This window comes from Netta rufina (assembly GCF_964035555.1).
Source record: "Netta rufina genome assembly, chromosome: 14".
In the NCBI taxonomy this organism is placed as follows: Eukaryota; Metazoa; Chordata; class Aves; order Anseriformes; family Anatidae; genus Netta; species Netta rufina.
This window is the reverse complement of record NC_140137.1, coordinates 5227529-5253619: the sequence shown is the minus strand read 5'-3', so window position 1 is coordinate 5253619 and position 26091 is coordinate 5227529. Positions and strand designations below refer to the sequence as shown.

The window sequence follows — 26091 nt, the reverse complement described above, 5'->3', positions numbered from 1 at the left end:
TTACCTCTTTCCCATTTCATTCTGTCTTAAAAACTGGATGTTGCTGCTACTGTCTGCTAGCTCTGGGTACTGCTCCACAGGCAGGACATAATATCCCTCGTAACCTTGAACCCTTCCCGTGTTCAGAAGCTGTTGCTTCTCTCCGTCTGTCCATACGCGGCTGCCCTCGCGGCCGTCCCGTGCCTTCTGCTGCTCCTTGGCCCACGCTGACCCCAGGGCTCGCTGCCGAGCCTGGTCTAGCACTCTCGCCTTCTCCTCGTCCAGCGTGTCGGCGGTTAGCCCATAGCGGATGTTGATCAGCAGGGTGGAGTACTGAAATTCAATATTCGTGAACCGTCGAGTCCTTCCGTTGATTAGGAGAGCTGGCTGGGAAACGGTCACGTTTACTCCGCTGTCCAGGACCTTCCGCCCGCTGGTCATCGCGAGGGTTACGAGGTCGCTATCAGCTGAGCCTATCTTGACAAAGTAATGAGTATCCTTCCCCTCGATGCTGTAGTGCATTTTCTCCAGGTAGTGAGCACTGTTAAGGACAGAGGCAATTTTTCTGCTATCGTCTGTGGCTATGCTGGAAATGCCAGTGGTTACACGGCCTTCCTTTACAGCAAACATGATTCCTTTCCCAATAATAGGAGTGCTTGTTGCAAACCAGTGACCTGCTTTTTCTCTAATATTGGCATGTAATCTTTTAGATATGACCTGTCCCTCAAGAGCCATGAAAGCTTGATTGTGTCTTTCTGTTGTCTGCTGAACTCCTGTAATTAGCTGGGAAAACAAAACAAAACAGCAAAAAAGATAAAGACCTGAAAATACCGATGTCAGAGAACAGTGCTAATCTTTGGTTTTGCGTTTCTAAGGAAAAGGTACACAGCAAAAAAATCTAGGCTGTAGAAAGACCACCCTCGGTTACCTTTTTAAAATTATTTTACAATCAATAATGCCAAATAAAAGGTTTCTCACAAATCACCTTTCATAGCAAATACGTACCGCGAATCTCTGGGCTATTTATAGTTACATGATGGCAATTGCAAGAATAACTAAAATCCAAGTCTAACACAATTTTAATCAGATCTTAAAACAGAATCAATTTGTTAAAAGATGGCGCTTAACTTTCGCATGGGGCTTTAACTTTTGCCCAGAGATTTCAATTGGTGTATAGGACTAAAATGCTTCTGAATGTAAACTGTTTGGAAATGAGATTTGGGCTCCAAAATATCGAAGTAATTCCTGAGAGAGGATTTAGATTCTCAAATGACTTAGAAGCAAGTAGAAGTGTTATGTTTTGGTTTACACAGTCATATCAGTTGTACTTCCATAAACGTGAAGTAAATCTAGCACAGACTAAGTTTGAAACTGGCCTACTATTCCTTTTAAGTATATTCAACTGGCTGGAATTTATTGTAAAGGCAGAATGCTTAATACCATTTCCCACCCTTAACCTGACAAGAACAAACACTGTAACAGCAGTAGCAAACCAAAGCCTCTGTGAGAAAACCTTCAAACAAAAAACGATGACAAATCCTATTACAGGGCGGGGAGTAAAACCATTTCTTAGCAGTACAGCAAAGTACCAACCTAAGTTCGTTGTAACACACAGGTTATTAGGGTAATTTTACCAAAGGTACAACAGATGATAATTTACCATGCAGAGTTTCCTTTTGTCACTGTTAATCAAGTTAATCAAGTTACAACTCATTAATCAAGGAAGAACTCAATAAAAGACAAACTAATGACACCATCATTATGATAACAACGAAGGCTGGCAAGAAAGGCATCTGTTCATTAGTATAAAATCTAGCTATACTCACTTCCATTTTACACTGATGAAATAAATGCGTGGCCTTGCATTGTAACTACCGAGGAGCCAGCAGTTCTATTCATAGAGTGGGGCAAATGTACCAAAAGAAAGAACTTCACTTTTCTGCCTACCTGGCCATTTTCACATGCTTGGCTCTCAGACAACTCATATGGCGGTGACACAAAGTACATTTTTGCTCTAGGAAAACCAGGAATAATGTTGCTGAGCTGAAATCCGAACATCACCAACCAGCTTTTGACATCTAAAAATCAAAAGTAAGCAGGCAAGTGAGAAATAAATGTGCGTAAGTACAAGAAATCCATAAATTCAGGAAATCTACCTTTGACCCCCTTAGTTTCAAGTAGCAAGTATAAATCCAAGTTGAATTTATAGTTTATATTGCAGCATGGCACTTTACAGCACTGAGTATTCCACAGCAAACAAACACAGGTACTGTTGCTTCAAATTTATCCTGAATAGTTGATCAGTGATACACCACCTCTCATTCTTTTTCCACGATAGCACATGGAAAAACCCTTTACCATAGGCAATACTTGTCCCATCTCTGACACCTTCTGACAGGGTTAATGTAACCCATAAACGAGATTGTGAAATGGTGCTTTATTAGGTTAGCACCCCCGAGAACACTGAGAAGTCCTCTGGGAAAATGCACGGCTTCTCTTCTATGTCCTACGCCCATCAGCTGTTGTCTGGTCTCAGGAGGCTCCACCAAGTAAGGGCAGTCAGAAGCCAGGCTGGAAATTCAGACGTCTGCATTTCGGGACCACAGCAGCCTCCCCACACACCAAGCACAGCCGGCAGGTGAGGGGCTGCCCGGCAGGGTCATGGCTCCACGCTGGGACGTGCCTCGGGGAGACCCAGGGCTCGGTGTGACCTGATAAGCCCTGCCTTCATTTCTGGTTGAAAAAGAGCAAGTAACTTCCGCTAAGGCAATAGCAGTAATTCTCATTCGGCAGGTACAGAGAACTAATGATTTACTGTGCATCATTTATCTGGCTGTCACAGGCTACGAGACGGTGTGGGGGCACAGGCACTTCTCGTTTCACCAGGGCTGTGCTCATTTCATCACAACCAGTTTTTAAAACCACCTCTGCCATTCCCAGAGGCCTTCTCTCCTCGCAGGCCTCCAGCACCTCCCGGCACTATCACTGTGCGCAGTGCTTGCAGCAGGCAGGCACGCGGCGTGCAGAGCGCCTGCGGAGCACCTGCCTGAAGCTGCAAACCTCGGGGCGTGCTCAGCCCCGACCCAGCACCTGCTTCCCCAAAAGTTTTAGCTGTGGTAACGTTGCACCACAGAAAGGGTAATACTTATTGGTTGTGGATATCTGACAGCAACCATCTCCTTTTCTTAGCCATCCCTACAGTGAAGTGAGTAGTAAAATGCTCTGCTTCTGTGAAGATATGTACATGCATCTCCAGTTACACAAGAGAGAGAGGTTTGTTTTTTTTTTTTTTTCAATATGAAAACCAGGGTGCCAACACAACCACTTGTGCAAGACAACTTGCTTACGAGCAATCTGCATAGAGCAACAATTTGATTAGAACAACAAATATTTACATCATCAATGAAATTTTGATTTTTCTTTTTTACAGACTACAAGGTATGTGTTGTACCAATGTGCAATATATTTCAATATATTTTCCAGGATTTCAGCCAATGGATGGATAAATGAAATAAATGCAACTTCGGACTATAGCAAAATATCAGAAGATGACATTGAAGATTGCAACCAAACAGCTGTGGATGCAAATAGAATTTTGGTGAATTTAGGATAACAGAGTTTGATCCCAAGGTAGTTTAAGTCAATATTTTGACCTTATCAGGCACAAATCCCACTATCTTCAAATTGCAAAGCAGCTACAGTAGAGCCACTAGTGTGTTACACATACAATTAGGTCCCAAAGAACTAATGAAACCTGCTATGATTTTCTTTGAAGGAAATGCACACTTTTCTTGAAATTCAAATTACTGCTAAAATTAAGATAGCTCATTTTTTAAAATATCATTGCTGTAATTATTGTATACTACAGATTCAACTTTGAAAAATGCCTTTCCTGAAGACATGTTAATTACCTTTCCTTTTAAAAATTGCCGGCAGCTACTGCAAGTACTGTGTGATCTTACTAAGTGAAAATTTATTACTACTTAAGAAGAGGTTACAAGTTTTACCCAGTTCTAGCATACATGATCAAAACTATTTTATTGTTTCTCTTTCTGAGCTGTATACATTCCATAAAATTTCCTAACCCTTACAGGAGGAAATGATTGTGAAAAAATCAAGGTTTTTGTTTTAAAGACTAAAGACAGTTTGCATATTAAAAGCCAAATGGGACAGTGAGTTTTAATTAAATCCATTTTTGGTGCTAATTCATAATGTGCCAATGGGCTAACTCAGGAGTTAATTTTGAAAGCAGCCCTGAAGGGAAGAGATACTGAGAAGTTCTGGTTCCTGATTCTCCAACTAACCTGCCAGTGTTTCTTGTAGGATATGTCTCTTTTCTTTAAATATTTCATGGACACATCTCCATACAGTACTGAGTTCAATATGAAGAGCACTATGACCTAGATGAAATTGAATATTTAGGTCAAAGTACTTTATTTTTCCCTTCCTGTTATTCCTTGCAGCTTCTCTTTTAGCACCAGAGGAGTGGTATCAAAGAACAAAAGCAGCCAGACACAAAAAGGAAAACGGCCCAACAGCACAAAATGGAAAATGGCCTGACCTGGATGCTCCCACACCAGCAAGCTGGCTAGTAAGGGGAAGCCTGATTTCCTCCCCCAAAGAACACACAAACTTATTATTACTGTTATTTATTAAAAAAAAAAAAAAAACAAAAAAAAAAAAACACAATGAAGTCTCACCTGTTACATAATTCTTTAGATCCAGTTCATTGCTGAGGGGGTTGTTACTCTTGAACATGTACAGGTTGAAAGGGGCAGGTTCTTTACCAATGTTTTTCCACATTGTGTAATCAGGAGATGTCCAGCGTCCAGCAAGGACATCATAGTCCCTTTGGGTAAAATGGACGAGTTTGGTTAAAGGATCATACAGCCCTCCATGGAACCCAATAACCAACTGGAAATCGGGGTTAGAGTCGTAATAAATCTCCCCATACGCCGTGTACTGAAGCTGTTTGATCATGAGGCCATTGATGCTGAATACAGCTAACGGAGTGCCTGTGTTATCAGAGGCAACATAATATTCTTCCCCGCTGCTACTCTCCATTGCAAACAGGTGGCCTTGCAAATCGTAATACAAAGAGGTAATTTCTGAATTGGAATGATTGTAGACATGAGTTACTCTTGTTGGGTTGTGAAGATCAGCATAAAAGTACTGTAGATGATGCCCTAGGTTAGTCTTACAAGAAGCCCTTCGGCCAAGTCCGTCGTAACGGTACTGAACGCTCCACCCATTTGCTTTGTTGTAAGCTCTTGTTAAGAGTCCTTTGGAGTTGTACTCAAAAACATCTGAGCCTCGTTGACACAGGAATCCATCATCATCGATTTTGTAGGGTATGTCACCTAAGCGCGTAATCCTGTCTCTTAGATCGTAGCGCAGCGGCATCAGCCGGACGCTGTTTCCAGGATTCAGAAGGTGAAGATTTCCATTCAGATCGTAACTATAACGCCAGGTTGGCCTATCATTTACTGCTACACTTTGCAGTTGTCCATCTCCATCATAATCATAGGTGTACTTGGTTGTGTTGGCATACGGACCAAGTTTCAGTTCTCGCTTAGTTACCCTTCCCATACTGTCATACTGTACAGTCATCCAGTACATCAGAGATCTGAACATTTCGTATTGAACTTCTTTAATGCGCCCATGGGTATCAAAGTGTTTACTCAGTGTCATTACTGCTGTAGTAATAATTTGATTTATATCATAATAAATAACTCCAAATTTGCCAAAATGTTCTACTTTGCCAGAAATCTCATCATAACGGTAAAGATCAACTGGAAGGGGTGTCTCGCTTATTATAGGTTTGATGCTCGCAATTCGAAAACTATTATCATGATATGTATAATCAAACCTTGCATTGACCATACCCTCCTCAGAGAATCTATAGATTTGTTTGTCAACAAGAGGACCAATTTTACGATAGCGGATTGTACAAGAAAATCCTCCACTTTGCAAATTCACCATTTTTAGGACACCTGTAGTTTCATCGTATCCAAAAGTAACTGCAGTACTGTCATAAACAATCTCAGATAATTTGGATAGCTTCCCATACTTGTAAAAGACTTGTCGACCAGTACCTAAAAACGATGTTTTCAAAATCCTCCCATCATCACTATAATCAAAAATCACTGATGCGTTGCTTTCAGGAGGATTATAAATATTCCTAATGTAGCCAACAGACGTGTGAGTTGACATGCTGTGCCGAGCAACACTAGGCATGGTAACAGCGTGGAGCCGGTCTGAAGAATCGTACTCGAAGATGTACTGCCGTTGGCTCTGAAGCAGTAGCACCATCGACTATAGAGAAGAAAAAAACAACACACCCACAGTTACTGTCTTTCATCTTGTGACCTCTGAGAGGGCATTTAAAAAAAGCAAAGTTTACTGAGGAGGCAGTAACATTAAATTAATAAAAAGAGACATATATACATTAGTTAGGGGTACGAAGCTGCTCTGGAGTATTGTCAGATTGCTGGATGAGAGGATCTGCTGCTTGGAAATCAATATGCTGACACTCCAGAGAAAGTGTAGGTTAGCAACCTATTAGCTACTCTCCCTTTAGTAGGATTTTTTTTTTTTTTAAGGATGCAGAGGAGTTAGGTAAATTACTTGATTTATCTTTCTGCAAGCAATAGCAATTCACAGCTATTGCCATGAAACACAAGAGAAACTAAGAAAACATCAGCTCTGGCTTGCTTAAAACAACAAAGAAGGTAGAGGGAAAATAATATGCAGTTTTGAAGTATTTAAGACTTTCACGATTAAAGAATCTTAATTAGGATAAATAAAAATGCATTATAATATTTTATTTTAATACATAATGATTAGAGATGAATTACCTGTTTCTACTTGAACTTTTGGTCAGGTTTAGTCATGTGGTTTTGGTCTTAATTAAGCACAATTCGTTATGTTAGTTTATGCCACTATGTGGTGGCCTGCTTGCTTTTTATCTTTATCAAAAGATAAAAACCATGAACAAAATACTTAATATTAAAAATAAGTCAAATTCAGTTGACTAATTGAAAACTAAGAACTTTTGAAATCAAGTACAAAGGGATTATTAACAGCTTACATCATATGTAACTGCATGTCAGATATTTTAGATATTTAGATCTTGTGTTAATGTGTTATATACAGCACTTAAAAATGAAGTGGAGTAGTACTGTCTCTTTGTAGCTATTTTCAGAACATAAGACTACATCACCTACTTTTTCTAGGTAGGTGTAGCTCCAAACCTTCCCATCCGCAAACATGCGCGATATGATCCTGCCTTGCTTATCTATATCTGTTCTTTCACTCATGGCACCACGCTGAAGCCCAGCCAGGCGTCCATTGAAGAAATAGGACACGTTGACAGCAGCCAGACCACTGCTAGGCAGCCAAAGAAAAGGCCGTCCTAGTTGATCGTAAATTATCCTCAGTGTAAATTTCCGGTGATCATCATAGATCTTTTCTGTGCGTATATTCCGGTCGTAATCAATGGACAGTAAATTCCTTCCATGAACCTATTGAAATGAAAGAAGGCTGTATTCAGTGACCAGTGGGCACTATGCTTGTATGAACTTCCACAGTGAAAGTAGCATGCATAAGGATGAAAAGTAGTATGCATGAAATTTCCCCCAATTTTTGAAAAGTGGAGGACGCTTTCTAATTAACAGGCTTTGATGTTCCATTTCCAGGTATTTTCAAATATGCTGCTTCAAGTGGGATATCTCCCATCTCCCCACACCGTGGGAGCTGAAGTCTTACAAAGACTTCCCTCTTGTCAGAGTGGACAGACACACCGCATACCTGTATCTTAAATTGCAAACAGTTAACAGCAGCAAAATGAGTGATTCTGCATGGAAGTAACTTCTCTACTTCTGCTGTCACTACTTCTGATTCTGCCTTCTACTTCTGCTATCAGTAGTTCTGAGCCTTTTTCCCTACAATGACTCCAAGGACAATAGAAAAAAAAAAAGCAATTTTATAATCTTCTTGGAGGTTTAGCCACTTAGGTTTTGTAGCTGGAACACCCTGCTTACTAATTGATTCCATTAATGCTTTCTTCATTTACTTTCCAAACATTCAAGAGATCTCTCAAGCAACCCCATCAGCTGGGTTGTGTTTCATTTCTTCTGATCAAAAATCCTGGTAATACAGGCTGGGATGGAGTTCTGATTGTGTGAAACAAATGTTCTAAGTAATTAGGTTAAATATTTTTCATTTTATCCAGATTTTTCAGTTACAATTTTCAAATTAAAGCACAGCATGAAGTGTTTCAGTCCCTGCTTTTTTACTTTTTTTTTTTTTTTAAACAAAAGAGCAAAGCAGAAACAAAGGAGCATAAGAACGCCAAATAGTAAGGTTTCTACTGAAAGTGCTATAATGAGAGATATAAAAATATATTCACTGGAGGCTAAACCACAGAATTCAGGCTAATGCTGTAATCTGATAAAGCTTCTTAAGTAATTTAATTGTAGATGCGTCATTAATAAAGTAGAAGTCTTTAAATTAGATATCATTTGACAGCAATGACTACTTAAAAAGTATTCATCGGTTTCTGGGAATTTGTTCTTCAGCTTATGTTTTACAGTAGCTTTGATTAAGCAACGTTTTCTGTTATCCAAAATTAAACTGCACATCAAACAATATGTAAATTAACCCTGAGCCTTTCTCGAGGACATAAAAGTTATTCTGAGATATTTTCACTGGCAGGGGTAAACCCAATTCCCATCCCAACCTACTCTGTAGTAATTCAGTTATACTGAAAGCAAATTTAAAATTAATACAATTTTGTGTTTGTAAAGAAGTAATTATTTCAAATTATCGCTCATTATCCTCATTTTTTCCATTAATAAAATTTAGCTCTTTAGCAGTTTGCATTTCCTCATCGGCAATCATTAGGAAAAGCTTTTTTTCTGTAGGTTTTCCCAAAGGTTTTTCCAGCACCAACTTCTCCTGTGAGTCAAAGCAAAGACAGGGCATCTTTTTTAAAAACATCTTGGCAAAATAAATCATATTCTGCTCTCCCATTTTAATGGAAACAAAGCTATGGAAAGCAACTCAACATCAATACTTTCTCAACCATTTACCTTTGTAAATGAGAGATCGATCCTTATGACAGAGACAAGGCAAATTCTTTCCTTCATAGAGGTCTTGGGGAAGCAGGAGAAAGCTCCGCAAAAACACTTAGCTGTCACATTAAAATAAAAGACTAGCCTATGATGGAAAGATTCTGATCTTCTGTGGATAGGCAGAGGTGTTTTATTTTATTTTTTTTTCTCCTCCAGTCTTTCAGAAACATTGAGAGTCAAATTCTAGCCTTTTATTTTAAATTTCTGAAGCTTCATAAAGCAGTTGGGTTTTCTGTGGATTCCTCCCTTTCTTCCCTCCAGCACAGAAGGTATAACTAATCTGCATGTAGGAAAGTCAGATTCCAGGTATCCTCCCTCTTCCCAAAGATGTTATAAAGGTTATTTTTTTTTCCCCTTCGATAACTAAAGTATTAGTTTTTGAAATGATTACATAGAAAAAGAGCTATGCACATAGATAAACATCACTTAAAGAATAAAGAAGCACCCGCCCGGGTAACTCAGTAACTTCATTTTCATTGTAAAATAAGTAAAACCACAGAGTGTAATTGTAGTGTCATATTAATTATATAGAAACCCAAACAAAATGACAAACTCCCACTCTTCTTGGGAACACTAATAACACTATGGCAAATATCATGACTGAAGATTATCTAACAAGCCATTTCTCTTTTGTTCTGCTATCTGCATGCACATCTGATTCTTCCTTTCACTGCCGCTGAACAAGTCCCAATAGGGAAGAGCCCTTCTGTGCGTCGGTAAGAGGTCCTGCAACAAAAATCCCTAGAGTTGCAGTGTATCAAAACCTCTTCTGAATGAAATTATCTAGACTTTATCTGAAAATATTAGCAAGACATTAGACGTGGGGCACATAAAATATTAGGGGGCAGTGAGTTGGCTGATGTAAAGGGGAGGTACAGCTCTCCCCTTCCAGGCTACCCAAGCCCACCCAGGCATGTCCACAGAGCCCTGCAGGTACAGCCCGACCGCCTCCAGGTGTGTGTATCTGGGGAAGCACAGGTGACAGCACGACCTGGAGAAAAGGGTCTCGGAGCAAAAAGGGTTCAAAGCCTTCAGGGACATGCAGTCATTGTGCAAGTTACTTGGTACAACCACTTTCATGGTCTGCCCCTATTCAAACACATTGCGTTTGTTAAGCTTGTGTGACTTTGTGCCTGATGCACGCGGCTGGAGGAGGTCCATGTTTGTTCCCACTTCCGTTTGTGTGTCTGATACTTATAAGAAATGGGACCAAAATATGAAGAAACTATCATATAAGGCTCTATCATCTTCAACCCAGTTGAAGAGTCTGTTCTTCCACCTGTACTTCACTTTCAGCTCTGCCAACACATACGAATAAATCCAAGAATGAAAATTAACACTAAGTTCTCTAAGTGATGAGTTCCACATAATAACACCTTTCACTAATAGCTCATCCTGAATTTGGGATTCAGGCGATGGCTCCACACACCCTCCCTTTGGTCTTCCTGACACTGTGTGCTCTGCAGCAGCCCTTCCCCGTCTGTACGATAGGTGCCACGGCTGCCCTGCCTACACCCTGCTCCCCCTGATTTTCCAGCACAGTTGCTCTATTTCATTCACTAAACAATTTATAAAGATGAATTAGAATAAAAATGAGATGCAAATAAATTCTGTGCTTTCTCCCTCATTTTCAAATTTCATTTTCAGTCCACTCAACCTGTTATAATCTCATAGTGATTTTCATTTAAAAGAGCTAAATGGATATGTGATTATTGTTACAGGAACTAACACCAGACAATTAAATGTTGAGGTGTTGCTAGATAAAGCGGTGTTTTGATTTGCATAAACATGATGCAAGAAAATCCATCTCAAGCGAGGTTTCAGCTCTAAGACGTGTTTAACTTCAGCTAATTACCACAAGTACCTCTATTAAATTTTTAGTATTGAGAGTTAGGATTACAGCAGTTTCATTTTAAGGTCCTATTTATTTTTATTTTGAACACCTAGTCAAAATGCAGAGCTGATCTATTTTCTACTTACAGTCAATTTCTGCAGGTCAACACATCAAAAATCAATTACACAGCCATGAAATTTAGCCATTAAGGATTAGCTGCTAATCTTATTCCATTTTTCGTCTAATCTTCCCTCTCTCACAAATACATGCACATTCTGAGGATTTGTGAAAATAAGGAAAGACTTGTTAGTTCAAGACTGTGAACTGGATGTTAAGCAATAGGAAATATCAAAATTTAACATCCTAGTCTAATTAATTTTTGTAAATTACTGAGTAGTTGGCTACATATACATGTATTGTGTTTAATGCGGTCATCTTGAACACATCTTGAACTGTATCTCATGACCAATGACATTAAAGAATTATTTAGAAGAACCCGGATTTGGATCAGCGCTACATTTTTTTTCTTTCTGCCCAGTATCTCAAAACCCTTTCAAAACTATACATGCTGAAGAAACCAGAGAAAGTTTGGGTATTTAAGGTGTGAAATACAAACTAGATGAGCAGAGTATGGGATTAATCTGGATGCAGCAGATCTTTCATTTGGCAGGGGATGGATTACATGACCAGAGTGTCTTTCATTGCCTATGCTTATGACGTTGTAATTCTGGCAATTACTTTCCAATCATGCCACTTAGGAAAGGGAATCAACACAATATGCCTGTCTTAATGAAACTGTAAGGGGATTTTAGGGAAGCAGAATGTAACTGCTCCAACAGTAATAGTGCTGGCTTCACAGACTAACTGTGTAAAGTGTGCCCTAGAATTTTTACAAATGACTGGCTAGATTTTTTTTTCCTCACTTGCAGCAATATTCTGGGTATTTTTACCAACCTCTTTTGGAATGCTTTTAGTAATGAAAATTCTACAGTTTATTACAGAAGGTGATCCCATGTACTTAACTGGCCTCTCAAACAAAGAAATGGTTCTCACACCAAAGACAATCTGAGAGCTGCACATTTTCAAGAAATAAAAATAGAAAAGACGTGTTCTTCTAAATGGAAAGTTGTCTGCCCACAGAAGAAAAGACCATTATTGTAATGTTGCCACTACAATAATTCTACTTACCCTGAGCTTCCTTCCAAACACAGTCACTTTGCCTTTAATCTGTTCTTTCCTCAGACGCCATTCAATTGAGTTCAAACCATTTTCCATTGGTAGAGAAATGTTACATCGTCCTATGGTGGGAGTTACAGTCCCGGCCAGGACATGAGGTTCACTGTGAAAGCTAATGCTCATGCCATTGGCATACATCACTCTCAAAGTACCATTATTACAGAGCTGGTAGCTGTTCCTCACTTGATCTACAGCAATAATGAAAAGAAAATAATTTAGCTACTCCAGTCATAAAGAAAACACATAGCTTAATTTGATTGTTTTTTTATTGCACTCCTGTTGATGTTAAATGAAGTCAGCCTGCAATTACCACTTACGTGGTACTATGGTGGAAATTACAGATGTTGCTGATTCATGTAAAGAACAGTAGTGTAACAGTGAGCCTGCAGAGAGATACTATGTTTATTTCATTACGTTTTTCCTTTAGTCTTAATTATGAATCAAAATGCACAGTGATATATTTCAACCATGTAATTTATTTCTAATATGAACAAAAAGTCCTGAAAACTGAACTGCTGGATAAACAACAAAACATTAAATTCTAGGATAAAAAGAAAAGAAAACAAACAAACAAAAGACTCCACACAACTGTTGGACTCTTTATGGGTGTGAACAAGTAAGCTCCTCTTCTTTTTCTGTCTCTGTTTAGAAACTGTCTCCAAGGAGGTGCTTTGAACAGAATCAGTTTAGCTTTAAATCCTCAAGGTACGAGGCTCCAACAATACAGGCTGGCAGCCACAGTCCCCTATTTGTCATTCTTCATTCTGCCACACAAGAACTGTCCTAGCCAATCACACACCTGGCCTTTTTGCTTTCTGAGAAAAGTTATAAAAATAATCCAGTACTTTTACAGCAGTGCTATTCTCTCAACTCTGACACGGTGATGTCTATTCTAAGACAGTCAGGATGGAGGGTTATAGTGTGCAGCTGTCACCAAAGCATCAATATTTGTCTGACAATAGGACAGCATCTACATAATTAATCAACCGGTATAAGAGAAATAAAGTCTTTGTAACCATGCATGTCACGGTATAATAATGTATAAATGTTGACATTTACGTCAGGAAGACACTATTGTTCAGTGATGATATTCTTATTCCAGTGACATTATATCTTAATTAAAAAATCCTCGTCATTCACCAAACTTCTTTTGGTCTATCTGTGATAACTGTGATTGCTTTTGCTTCATCAGAAACAGTGGGTGGGTGCTGGAAAGCTCTACATAAACATTTCACCATTTTGTTGATAATCTCTTCTGACATGATGGGGCTGTCACGCTGTTCTCTGATGTGCTAATTATGGCACAAGATCATCCGCTGGTGCTGTTTTACATTTTACTTAATGGTAGTCTAAAAATTTGGAAGATTTATGTCTAATAATAAAAAGTACCTGAGCCTGTTTCCCCACAAGGGCTTTTACACAGATAGCCAACATTCATCAGTCAGACCGCATCTTTGTGGCAGTGAAGTCAGAACCAATTTTGCAGTGAAGTACAGAGAAATATGTGAGTGGGTAAAGTGAACCTGATACAAGAGGTAACAGCAGGACTAACTTTCATCAGCAGATAATGACCACACATATTTGAAGCAAAGTATGATTGTGAAATGTCTCTTACCTGTCCTGAAGACCTGTCATTTTAGGAATGAGCTTTATGAGAGTTTGTCTTGCAAACCTTATACTTTTTCCCCTGCTCATGACTGTACTTATGACACAAATCTTTTGAGAATTGCTTTCTCAAATTGTGTGTGTGGTTAGGAGATGTGCTGAGAAGTGCACTTTGGTACCTTGAACAACTGTATAGGAAGCCTCCACAGAGGAGAGATTTGTGATGACCGTGACATCATCATCCCGATTAGAATTCTCAATGTCGATGGTAATAGACTTTTCCATTTCTCGATGAAGGCTAGTTACCACTCCAGTGGGACGTGTTACATTGGTCAGGCGCCCTTCATGATCATAGCTAATAGAAAAGTTAGTAAGAGCAAAAAAGCATGAGGATATATGTTCATTTCAATACCCAATGTATTAATAATGCACCAAATTTTTGCAAAAATACAGAATGAAACAGATTTTCAAAAACATTTTGGCCATAACTATTTCTCTGTTGTTGAAAGAATCTATGATAATGAAATATTAATTTTAGAGATACTGATCTCAGCTACATGAGTGTAAATTCAGGCTAGTCTCTTTTAAAATTGATTATTATGGATATACAGAGTGATATGTGGCTCAGTTACAGTTAGTAAATTCATCTATAGCTTATTTGTTGCATTTCACTCTACAGAAGTGGCATTGTTATGGATACTACAATATACAATTGCGTACACTGCACATTTGCAACTGCATACTTAGTGAAAACTACTAAGTAGAATTTTAAATGACATATCAAGGAATAAATTTGCCATAAGAGACATCAGCTTGAGAACATAATCATTTCATTTAGATCTTATCTGTGGCACTTGCACTGCATTTTTGGGTGAATCTTTTGCTCATAAAAATTAAGAATGAGAAGTTAAAGAACAGGACAGGTTGGAGCTGCACAAAGGGCAGCAGTCAAAATATACCTTATAAGATTAATTAAGTGCTCCAGAAGCATAAAAATAAATAATAATAATAATAGTAATAATAAAAAGTAAGAGGGCTCTCCATGAGTTTATTGATCCTTACAGCAGCCACTAGATTTATTTAGAGTTATAATGCCTGGGGAGGGGGCAAAGTAGGAATGCTCCCTGGAATCAAATCATACCATTTCTCCCTTTCCTTTCATATGCTATATTTTTGTGCATACATATGCTAAAGAAGCAATCCTTTGGATTTAAGGGCAAGAAAAGGGGACCTGAAACACAAAATCAGTATTCCTCTAGTTGCTGCAATACTCTACTTGCGCAAGAGTCTCTCACCCAGCCGCTACCAAAGCACACAGCAGAAAGACAAGGAAAAAATGTCCTGTGTAGATAAAGGGAAAAGTTTAGGTAGAGACTGAAACCAACTGGTCATCCTTCCAGTGTAGAAATCCAATGATTGAGAAGCCTGGAAGAGAACTGGTAAATCCTTTGCACTGCCTGAGAGTAACAGAAGAGAAGAGTGATACATTTAGTATTACGAAGCTAGATGATTTCTTTGTAGGTCTGTGTTTAGCTGTAAAAAAGAAAAAATGCCAGTGCTTTCAACATGATTTTTTACAATTAAATCATTCAGAAACCTCAAAGCAGGCCACCTGAACTGTACAGCATATCTCCACAATTAATATACAAAATAGGCTCCTGAGTTAACACAAATATAAAATATGCCTTTCAAATCCATTGCAAATGGCTGCACCCATTCAACTGACTATGGAGGAGGAAGGAAAAAAATCACCTGTGGAGCAACAAGTCTTACCAGAACCAACGGAAGCATTAGGCAAAGAAGTAAATCAATAAAACAAAGCATCATGCGACCTAGAAGGAACCAATAATATAGTGTGTTCATTTAAGCAGTTCAGGATCAAATAAAGATTAAGCAGCATGATTTTTCTTAATAAAAGTCACAAGCTTCTACCCATTAGAACATAAATACATATATATATAAATATATATATATACATACATATGTTTTACCATATCAACAAGATACTGGATAAAAGATAATACATTTAGATAATCTATGAAAGGTTTTTTGGTTAAGTCTATGTAAAAGGATCCATAAAAAAGGTACTGCAAAGTATGCATAAGGCATAGATGAGGGGAGAACTTGATCCAGCCAAACATCCACCTAGCAAGGAAAAACAAGCAGCACAAAAAATGGATTTTCAGAAACCTGAAAGGTCAATAATGGGATACCCCCTGTCTGTATATGGGCTACTATGGCACGCCTAGTGACTAGCAGAGGTATGAAGAGAATACTTTGGTGTCAAATATTACAGAAGGGATGTTGTTATTTAGTACAAAACTAGAAAAGTCGATGAGTGGTTTCAGAGTGACTATGTAGAGCCTGGTGAACATCTAGAAAAATGGCTGGTGAAACTCCCCATCAGCAAATATATTCAGGTAATGCAAACGAGACAGATTAATTTAAACTCCTCATTCACATTGCTGGGTTTTTAATTAACTCAGGAAAAATTCCTGGGGATTGCTGTGGGCTAGTCACTGAAAATCTCTGTTCAAAGTGCAAGGACTGTCTAAGAGTAAATATGGATGAGTATGTACAGAGACTGAAACAGAAAAATGAAAATATTCCAGTGCTATTTCTAGAAACCAGTGTTTTGCCACCCCTGTCATGGGGCATTTTTCCCAGTGCTGGTCACACTATTTTAAAAGAGAAATGACAGAGATTAAAAGGGTTTATAAGACAACAACAGTACTCTCTATGATGATCCGCAGACCATTTAGTTTATAGGCTAGACATAAAAAATCATTACTTAATGATTATATATATAGATTGCAATACAATTATATATATAGATTGCAGTATAAGGAAGGTGTTGCTTTTTTTTTTTTTATGCATTGCATCAATAAAATCCTATTAAAAAAAATAATAAAACAAAACAAAACTTTTACGTACTCTGTAATTTAGAAGTGACATTATTGAGGGTTTTTTTGAATGTATGTATTCTTGAGACCAAGTGCTCAGTAGACTTCAAAAAACAGTCATTTATCTGAATAATATTAATGTTTTACAGGAATTATATGCTTATATACCTTTCTTCTTCATAACAGGAACCCAATTCTAAACAAATCAAAAAAGAAAATGTGGCAACAGAAAAATATACGGATCAGTCTGGGACATCTCGTATCTCCTTTAGAAGCAGCTACTACCTATCACAGTGTGACACAGCATCAGGAGAGATGAGTCAGATCTGATGGATGCACTGAAATTATGGAGCTCTTGTTACCCCAGCTACAGCACAGTTTCACTGCAAGCTTTTTCTATTAACAAAATTCTAGGGAGTGAATGGATCCTAGTACTTTAAAAAAACTAGGATCCTAAAAGTACTAGGATCCTTTTAAGATCCTAGTACTTTAAAAAAAACACTATCTCCCTGTGCCCACTACCATCTCCCTAGCACACCGCTTTGCCATGCCCAGACCCGGCAGAGCGGGTTCAGGTCCCTGTGCCAGCAGCTGCCCCACGCTGCCCACGCGCAGCAGCAGCCACCGGGGCCCTGTAGGTGTGTGAGCTGCTGGACGATGCTGCCTGCGATGTGCGGACAGTGCTGGACAGCCCAGCGCCTCTGAGCCGGCCACAACCAGCTCAGACGTTCTGCGTCACTGAACAGGCACATGGGGATGTGATGGACATCATAGTTCAGTCATGAGATGCATTTCAGCATTTGTAAAGCTCACAGAGAGCTACAAACATCTGGACTGCATCCCTTCATCAGGCTCGTGGTAACACTCGCTTTCCATGTCCAGTATTATGGCACCCATGTCACCTTTTTATTGCTAACATTCTGGTCTTTGAGGTTTGAAATGTGGACTACACAAGCTCAATGGCTTGTAGGTGGGAGAAGCCAGGACAGTTTCATCCACAGTATTGCAGAAAGGAGCAAGAGCAGCTTTGGCCCTACCATAGAGCAGGGCAAGGTGCTGAGCCACATATATGCGCATGCACACTTATTCTCCCTCTCTTAAAAAAAATAATAATATAAGCCGATTCAAGAAAAAAAACATAGCATTCTCTTAGGATGCTCCTAAGGCCAAGTGGAATACCACTGAGGACCACTTCAAAGATGTGTGCTTCATGCCCCAGACCAACCCTATATCTTCCCCATATGAGCCTGCTGTTAGCTGTTACACTATTTAAGAGTCTTGTCTGTTCCTGCTGTGCATCGCTGCATGCACATATAACTTCACACATGCACTATATAACTTCACACACATATATTAAAACAGTGTATGTGTTGGTCTGCATGTACACATGCATACATCGATGTTCTGTACAAATTAAATTCCATGAGCATTTTTAGGGTGCAGTTTCACATAAACTAGAGGAATAACAGAACTGGATTATTTTTGTAACTAATGTGTGTTAAAGAAATACTCTTACTAAAACATTAAAGAGGAAATAAAACCACAAATCTACCAACAGTCCATATGAAAAAACAGTGGTTCCATTCCCAGGGCCACATCTGAAGACGGCCACGAGAGGGCAATGCTTTCCTTTTTAAGGGAAAGAAAGGCATCGTGGAGAAAACACTGATGTGCAATGCTAATTTAGATGTATTCAGCAGACTGAATACAGTTTCTTATAATCCTGCATTATTTATATTTTCTCTAAAAAATAAGAAAGTGGTGGCCGAGATGAATACAGTAATAAACTAAAAAAGGTGTGCATCATCGCTATTCTGTAACCTTAAAGATAAGTCTACAGATAAACCTATACAGGTTAAATATAAAACCCTGTTTACCCTTTCTAGCTAGTAACTTGAGAAATGATATTTAGCAATTATTAATTAACTATCTGAAAAAAAAAAAAAAAAAAACACCAGACTTATATTTAAACATCATACATACATTTTGAATGTTCCATTTAGATTCTATTTTAAAAAATGGTCGGTCAGTAAATGGCAATAAGACTATTAAGAATAAGCTAACTATTAAAGAAAACCAGAATAGTGTTTCTATATTTTTAATATAGTTTTGAACTTCATCTGATGAATTTCATTTAAAGAGGAAATTCTGTCTTTTTAATCTATATGCTCATGAACACCAATGTGCTTTTGGGTTATCTACAAATTATGCAAGTTACACAGGGGTCTGACAGATAGCTGGGGATGTAATTTCCTCACTTGTCTCAAGAATGAACAATCAGTAAAGTTAATCAACATTTTATCAACCATGAGTAATATATGAGTCTGAACAGAAAGATAATTTCAGCTCCAAAGGAAACCGCTGTATTTAGGTTTATAGACATGGGCAACTCAGTAGGAGCAATAGATTGCTGGGGGATGGTTTGGATTTGAATTATCTGCGGTCTTGCTGGTGACTAAGAACAGGGGCCCAAGCTGGTGAAACAAAAACATGTTTCTGAATGTCACACACAGTCCGTGTTGGAGGTGAGCGAAATTCCTCACTGGCCTCAAACTATGGGCAGGAATTTAGGTGATTCCATACCCACCTAAAGAACATGGCAAAACTGATGAGATCAAGCAGCCACTTAATCACGTCTAGCATCGTACTAGACTGAGAGGCAAAGGCCTTATTCAGCATCAGTGAAAAGCCTACAACAAATTTCAGTAGGATCACTTCAGGGCCTAATCACTACCATTTGAAAAATAAATGTACGCTTAATATATCCAAAAACATTCTTACTCATAAAATGTTGTCCATCCTGTTTCATCACTCTTCGTTGCTAAGAGACCACTGTTCCCGTTATAAGTCATTAATCCAAGCTCCAGGGTCTGCGTTGAAACTAGCTTGAGTCCACCATTAGTGCCAACAGCCAGCGTGACAATCTGATTATCTGGCATCAGTAAGTGGCGGGGCATTCCACTGGCATCCCGACGGACCTTCAAGGAGTTGCCATTGCTGTCCATCACCTCCGTGACATCGTTATCGCTGCTATAGGTGAAATTGTACAAGTACTCCCCGGTAACAAGGCTGAGAGTGTACTGGTGAATCCCGTCAGCATTGAAGACATACAGCTCCTGTTCTCCTGGAGATGCAGCTTCATATTGGTTAAAAGAATTAAGAATGGGCCTGTTTTTACTGACAGCCCTAATGCGGATATTTCCAAGATCAGCTATGTAGATGGTACCATCTGGGGCCACAGCTAAGGAAGATGGTGAATTTAAGATGGCATCAGTGGCATACCCATCATCCCCAGAATAGCAATTACAGTTGACATCATTTTTGCAATCACAGTCTGAAGCTGCCCCTGCAAGAAGGCATATTTCTCCATTGGTAGTTACCTGGCGTAGCCGATTAATTTTTTTTTCATCTGTCTCACTGATGTAAAGAACTCCTGTGTGTGAGATGGCAATGGCACTGGCTGATTCAAGTGCAGAATGAATAGCCAGTTTGCTAAGAGAGTAGTCTATACCAGGAACCTGGCAGTGCATGGGGCGTCCAGCAATAATGCTAACTTGATGGTTTTCTGTGATCCGTAAAATAACATTGTTCTCTAGGACATAAAGTGAGTTGTCCATGGGATTGACAGCGAGATCAGTAGGCCACTCCAGCCGTACCTATGAGTTGCACAAATTATTACTGTAAAACTCGTAACTGAAAAGTACACTTCTAGTGTTTAAAATTCCATGTGTAACAACAGCAAATTAGTGAGGGGTTTATCAGCGTAAATCATGAAACTAAGTCATGAACTGCAGCTACTTCAAACAATTATTTTCTTTTTCGGAAATATTAAAGCTATGTGCAGTGGTAACTTCCGCTAATTGTGTTTCTGTGCAAAGAATGAATGCTACATTGTGAAAGCTCTACAATAATTACAGAAAAACAGGCAATTAAGACAATAACTCCCATTATCTCAACCTTATTTCTCTACAGTTGCATAAATAACCTGTGTTAACCACAGTAAAAAGATGGTTCACTCATTTCAGTAATGAATCAAATATGCTATCATCTTGTGATGCCTAATGTATTTCTTAAGTGGCCAAGCAGTCATCCAAAATAGATGCCCATCTCTTCTAATGCTGACAGGAAAAAAAGCAGCAAGAGTCTACCTGGCTGACATCCATGCTGGAATCGCAGCTTAGAGGTCGAACGGCAGTTAGGTCATTGGAGCCCAGCAGAGTTGATATAATTCCGTTCTGATCCACTTTTCGAATCATTGTGGCATCAACAAAATACATGAGTCCATACTTATCCACTGCGATTCCTGCAAGTATGAAAAACAGTCCTCAGCAAAGCTCCTAGCATCAAGGTAGCTTAATCTCATTAACAAGTGTACAAGATGGTAAAGTGTGTTCACTTCTCCTGCCTTCCAACTTGTACCTTTGGCTTCTGAGCCTGGTCCTGGAACCCTCCAAGTAGCTGTACTTCTGCTGAAGAAATGGCACAAGGCAGGTTTATCCTTTGGGGCTTTAAGGAAATAAAAACCAAACAAATCCCCAAAACATACCAAGTTGTCAGCAGAATGCATCAACTTATTTCTAAAAATAAACTCTGTATGAAATATCACATAGATGCATTAAACAAAACAATACAAAACAAACAAAAAAAAAACCAACAACAAAAAAAAACCACTGATTTTTAATCTTGGAAATGTGAGGTACTGTTAGAATTCTTTTAGAATTGGTTCAAAAGTTTTGAAAAATTAATAAGACATTACATTCTTCCAGGATGTTTTAAAATTCTTTGACCTGCTACAATGAATATGGGCAGAATATCTGGTGTTTTTAAATAACCAGGGTTTCAAACCTAGTAGGGAAAAAAAAAAAAAGAAAAGGTTCAATGCCTTTCACTTTGCACATCCTCAGAGAGGAAAGGCATAGAAAACAAAAGGAGGAACAGAAGGATGCTGCTGTCTGTCATGAAGAAGGGGAGGCTTTTTCTCACTTGACTTGCCTGCTTTAATTTGGTGCACTGTGTTGTCTGCCCATTTCTTGGGCTAAAATAAAATATTCATCTAAAAATTTTGCATTAAAGTGGTTGCAGTATTCATCGCATTGCTCAGTCAAAGCTACAGTTTTATCTTCTTAACTTCAATGACGAGGCTTATCTTAAAGCATGCAAGCTGTGCTGTCCCACGAACATATTTTGTACTTGTATAAACTGAAACTATTACCTATACAAAGAAACAGAACCTCTCATTTTTATTCACTTTTACTGTTATCTAGTTACCTTCAACCAGTGTAAGAAAACACAAAGATGTTTCAAACATCTGGCAATACACCTGAGTAATTCATATTTACAATTAAGATGAAAAAAAAAAATCTTAAAAAGCAATACATTCCCAAATCTCTACATAACTTTTTTTTTTTGTTGTTGTTATTATTAAAAATTAGGAACTCAAAAGGGCAAAAATTCTTTTTTTTTATTTTTTTCCCTCCTTATCGGAAGAAAAAGCAAACACATAAAATAAAAGCTAAGAAAAATGCCACAGTAGGAAGATTTTCTTCCAATATGCTATATTACAAACTGTATTTTCATTCCCAGTTTACATGTTTGCTTCTTGGAGTGAGCGTTACCCTGCTAATTTGTGTTCTGTTCTCTCCTTTTGCAGCATTCAGTGTTGGGGTAATAAAGTTTGCTTTAACTAAACAAAGCACGAACACTTGCCAATCCACTGTAATTAAAGCACGGAATAAAAATTACCAAGCAAGTAGTGATTTAATTGCCAGATAATTATTTCCACATCCAGCCTAGCCTCACACAGTCATTTTCTCTGGCTTCTTTTACTACGTTACCTCGAGGGCTCATTAGGGTTGCGTCCACTGCTTTCCCTCCATCTCCACATCTGGCTTCATCAAAGGGCAGGCATTGCTCTCCGGTTCCTGCTACCACTTCGGAATTACCAGCTAGGTCTTTTGTGCCAGTGAGGGATTTGACTCTGTATATCCGTCGACTGTTGGTGTCGGATACATAGAGTGAGCCCGAAACAGGGTCCACGGCCAGATAGTATTTATGAGCAGGATTGTTGCTTTAGGGAAAAAGAAAGCATAGAACAGAACCAGCTGAGCAGTCTAAAAACTTCACGGGCTTTCAGAGCTTAGATATTCATCAGACACACAGAGATCTGGAAAGAAAGTCTGACACCTTCCATACAGAGGTGGGATCTGTATAACTACAGTTTGAGGATTTAATCTGATTAGGAACTGGTCAGTGTTTCAGCAGGATTGTCATTCCAAATCTCGTTCTCTTTGCTACACCAAACATTGCATAATAGATCCCAATAAGCCAAAGCCACACAGCAGACTTTCCTCTTCAGCTCTTTTAGCCCTTTAGATGCACGCCAGGTCAATTCTCTTTGGCTTACGTCTAACTGTTACCATCCCCACCCCATGTTTGTTTGTTTGTTTGTTTTTTAAATTACTTCCCTTGAAAGGAGAAGTCATAGAAATAAGATCAAAGAATCAGCTTCTGAGTTACTTATATTATGCCACAAGATTTGTGAGGTCTTGCATAAATAGAAGGCAGAAGCATAACAAATTTATTCCTAAAGCAAATTCATTCTTATTCATTCTTATCAAGAATCTCATTTACGGTAGATGAAGATGGTTATGTAACTACAACCAGAGAGACCCCAAGTGTCTGACTTTAACTCCAAACCTTCTGTTACTGACAAACTGGTCTTCAGTTTGAGATTATGACGTGTGCTTATATGGAAAGCTACTTCTCTTATGAAATATATGTTTTTTGACAGCTTGTCACATTTTGGAACTACTTTAGCAAATCATCTGCAAATTGAGAAATGTCAATCTTGGCGATATATATACATTCACATACACAGAACTGCAGTGCAGAAATATTTTCAAAATCTTGCCTGGCTAGTTTAACTCAATTTAGTTGGAATTTAAGCATGATCTGAATTTTCCAGCCTTTGGAGCCTATGGGTGAGCATAAATAAGGTCAATGGTGGTTTCAAAACATAGAAGACAAATGAAGACAGGAAGAAAAAAAATGAAGGTTACTTACCAGTAACCAGAGAGATTTGCCTCCAAATATCCACACTCCTAGTTTCAAGTGGCAAAAGTGCCCATCTCCAAGAGTGAGGATACGCAGAGATAAGTTATGATGGACATAAGCCATTTCTTGATCAGATCCACTGGAAGTACAGTAAGGGCACTTTCGGCAGATGGATTATTGGCAGCACAAAGACAACTGCATTTATGTGGTAAAGACCAGATTTGGAGGAATGAGGAGGTAAAAAATATCACTTTCTACAGTTATCTTCCTCTATGCCAGTCTTTGGCATACCATGATTTTTAGGTCAATAAGAATTTGTTCTACAATTGTAGAAAGTAGGAAGGAGATCTGTTTGATCAAAATTAAATAGGCAGAGGTAATACCATCTGCTGAAGTCTAGGAGTGTAGAAATTAGAGATGAAAAAATACAATAAACAAAAAAAAATACTTGGCAGTTTTATTTCATGCATGAATCTCAAGTACTTTAAAAAGATGGGTATTATACCCATTTTGCAGAGGAGGAAACTGAGGCACAGAGAGGTTAAGTGGTATAGACAAGGTTATACAGGGAGACTAGTGACATTCTTGAGATCAGAGCACAATTTCTTTATTCCCCAAGTTCCTCTCCTCACCCTCAGCAGCAGACTGAGACTACTCTTTTCACATTCCTTCTCATCCTACCAAAACAAAGCTAAATCTTCTTTGCCATATATAAAAAATATTTTTTCTACTTCTTCAGTCTCTCAAGTCTCTGAGCCATACAAACACCTGCACATTACTCATTGTATTGAATTTCTGCTCTCTCTTTTTCCACTATGCTTTGCCCTTAACACTTGAGAACACAACTTCACCGTGACAGTAGTGCTGTGCCATGCTCCACTTTGCAAACACACCCAGATTTACATCAGGGCTTTCCAACAGCAGCAGACCAGCCAACACACCTTCAATGCTGCTGCTTGCTGCGTCTCTTCTCTGTTGCCTTGCTGAGTGCTTTTAACCTGGCTCTTCTGGAACATGTGGAGCCCCACGTTGGGGGATCAGGACAAATTGAGGCAGGTACAAGCTGGAGCACAGATGTACTGCTGGCTCGGTGGTCTGGGCTGCTCTGAACTGAGCCTGTGGGAGCTGCCCCACTGCCGCTGCAGGTCCAGCACAGCCTGACACAGGGCAGCAGCCACCCTGCGAGACTGGAAAGGTCTCTGGGGTTTTCAGATGTGGTTTGCCAGCCTGTGCCTGCCTTCCTAAGTGAGTGTGCCCCTACTTCCCTTCAGCCTGCAGCTAGCCTCAGCTAAGTCCCACTGTTGAGGCGTGGAACAAGGTATGAATCAGGGTAAAGAACAACAGTAGAACATGCACTTATCTCCCTGTTCTCTCACGCAGTCCTACACGTGTCCATGGAGCTCACCCTGTCTTTCTCCCTGCAGTCTAACTCAGGGCAGTCTTGCCAGGGTGTGGGTCATTAGCTTCTGTTCCCCATCAGGGGAGCACCCCGCTGGAGCTGTTGACCTGTTATACTTACTTCTGCTCTTGAGCTCTGTAAGGGAACAGATGGAGGAAGACTCTCCACAAAAAAGATCTGAGGGACTTTGGCACAAGGACAACTAGTGGAAGGCAACGTGCATTCACTGCCTCCAAAAACATCTAGGAGTTTCTTACCTGAAATAGTGAGATGTGTTTTATAAATGAATAATAAATAGTTCTCCAACTGGCAACTGAAAAACTAAAGATCTTCTCTTTTCTCTGTGCCATGGTAATCCTTTATTTGAATTACAGAAAATAAAGGAATGTACCTTGCTTTAAAAGATCCTCCATAACACTGATACTGCTCAGAGGCCTCTGCCAATAATGCCTCTTCCTCTAACCTCCCTGGTGAGGGCAGCAGCTACCACCTGCAACCTTACTCTGGTCTGCTAGGAAGCCTGGTGCCTGACAGCAAGTGCAGGCAGCACCAGCTTGTGCTTGCTATTCTTCTCATACATGCATCAACAGTGTTAACAATAGCTTTTCTGGAAATATAACCAAAAAAAAGAGAAGCTGCCCAGAGCAAATCTCTAAGCAACTGAAAAATTAACTATGCTTATAATTGCAAATGAGGAGCCTCCAGCATCACCAGTAACCATTAGCAAATTGTGAATGAATTCATATAGATAAGAAAATCCAGTGGAGTTACACTTCATATACCAAAATATATTATGAACAGGAAATTATATTGTTTACTCCAGACAGGCTTTTGCATCTGACTTATATGGCAGAAATGAAAGAGGTCATGGACAGAACAGTATGGAAGAGCTTATAGCAGCTCTCCTTGTTCTTGCACTTGATCTTCTGCAGGTTGAACAACCCTTTC

The 26091-nt window shown here is 39.1% G+C and overlaps 1 protein-coding gene across 6 annotated transcripts in view; it reads right to left on the bottom strand.

Moving 5' to 3' along the window:
• Positions 1 to 26091, bottom strand: part of TENM2 (teneurin transmembrane protein 2) — a gene marked incomplete at both ends in the record, with an annotated part of 523490 nt that continues 497399 nt past the window's right edge. For all 6 annotated transcript variants that reach the window (XM_084295547.1, XM_084295548.1, XM_084295549.1 and 3 more), the window contains 9 exons: positions 1 to 762; positions 1927 to 2057; positions 4680 to 6294; positions 7206 to 7502; positions 12136 to 12371; positions 13968 to 14143; positions 19473 to 20347; positions 20840 to 20994; positions 22526 to 22758. In XM_084295547.1, the coding sequence (XP_084151673.1) occupies positions 1 to 762; positions 1927 to 2057; positions 4680 to 6294; positions 7206 to 7502; positions 12136 to 12371; positions 13968 to 14143; positions 19473 to 20347; positions 20840 to 20994; positions 22526 to 22758 (4480 nt within the window). The remainder of the gene's footprint in view (positions 763 to 1926; positions 2058 to 4679; positions 6295 to 7205; positions 7503 to 12135; positions 12372 to 13967; positions 14144 to 19472; positions 20348 to 20839; positions 20995 to 22525; positions 22759 to 26091) is intronic.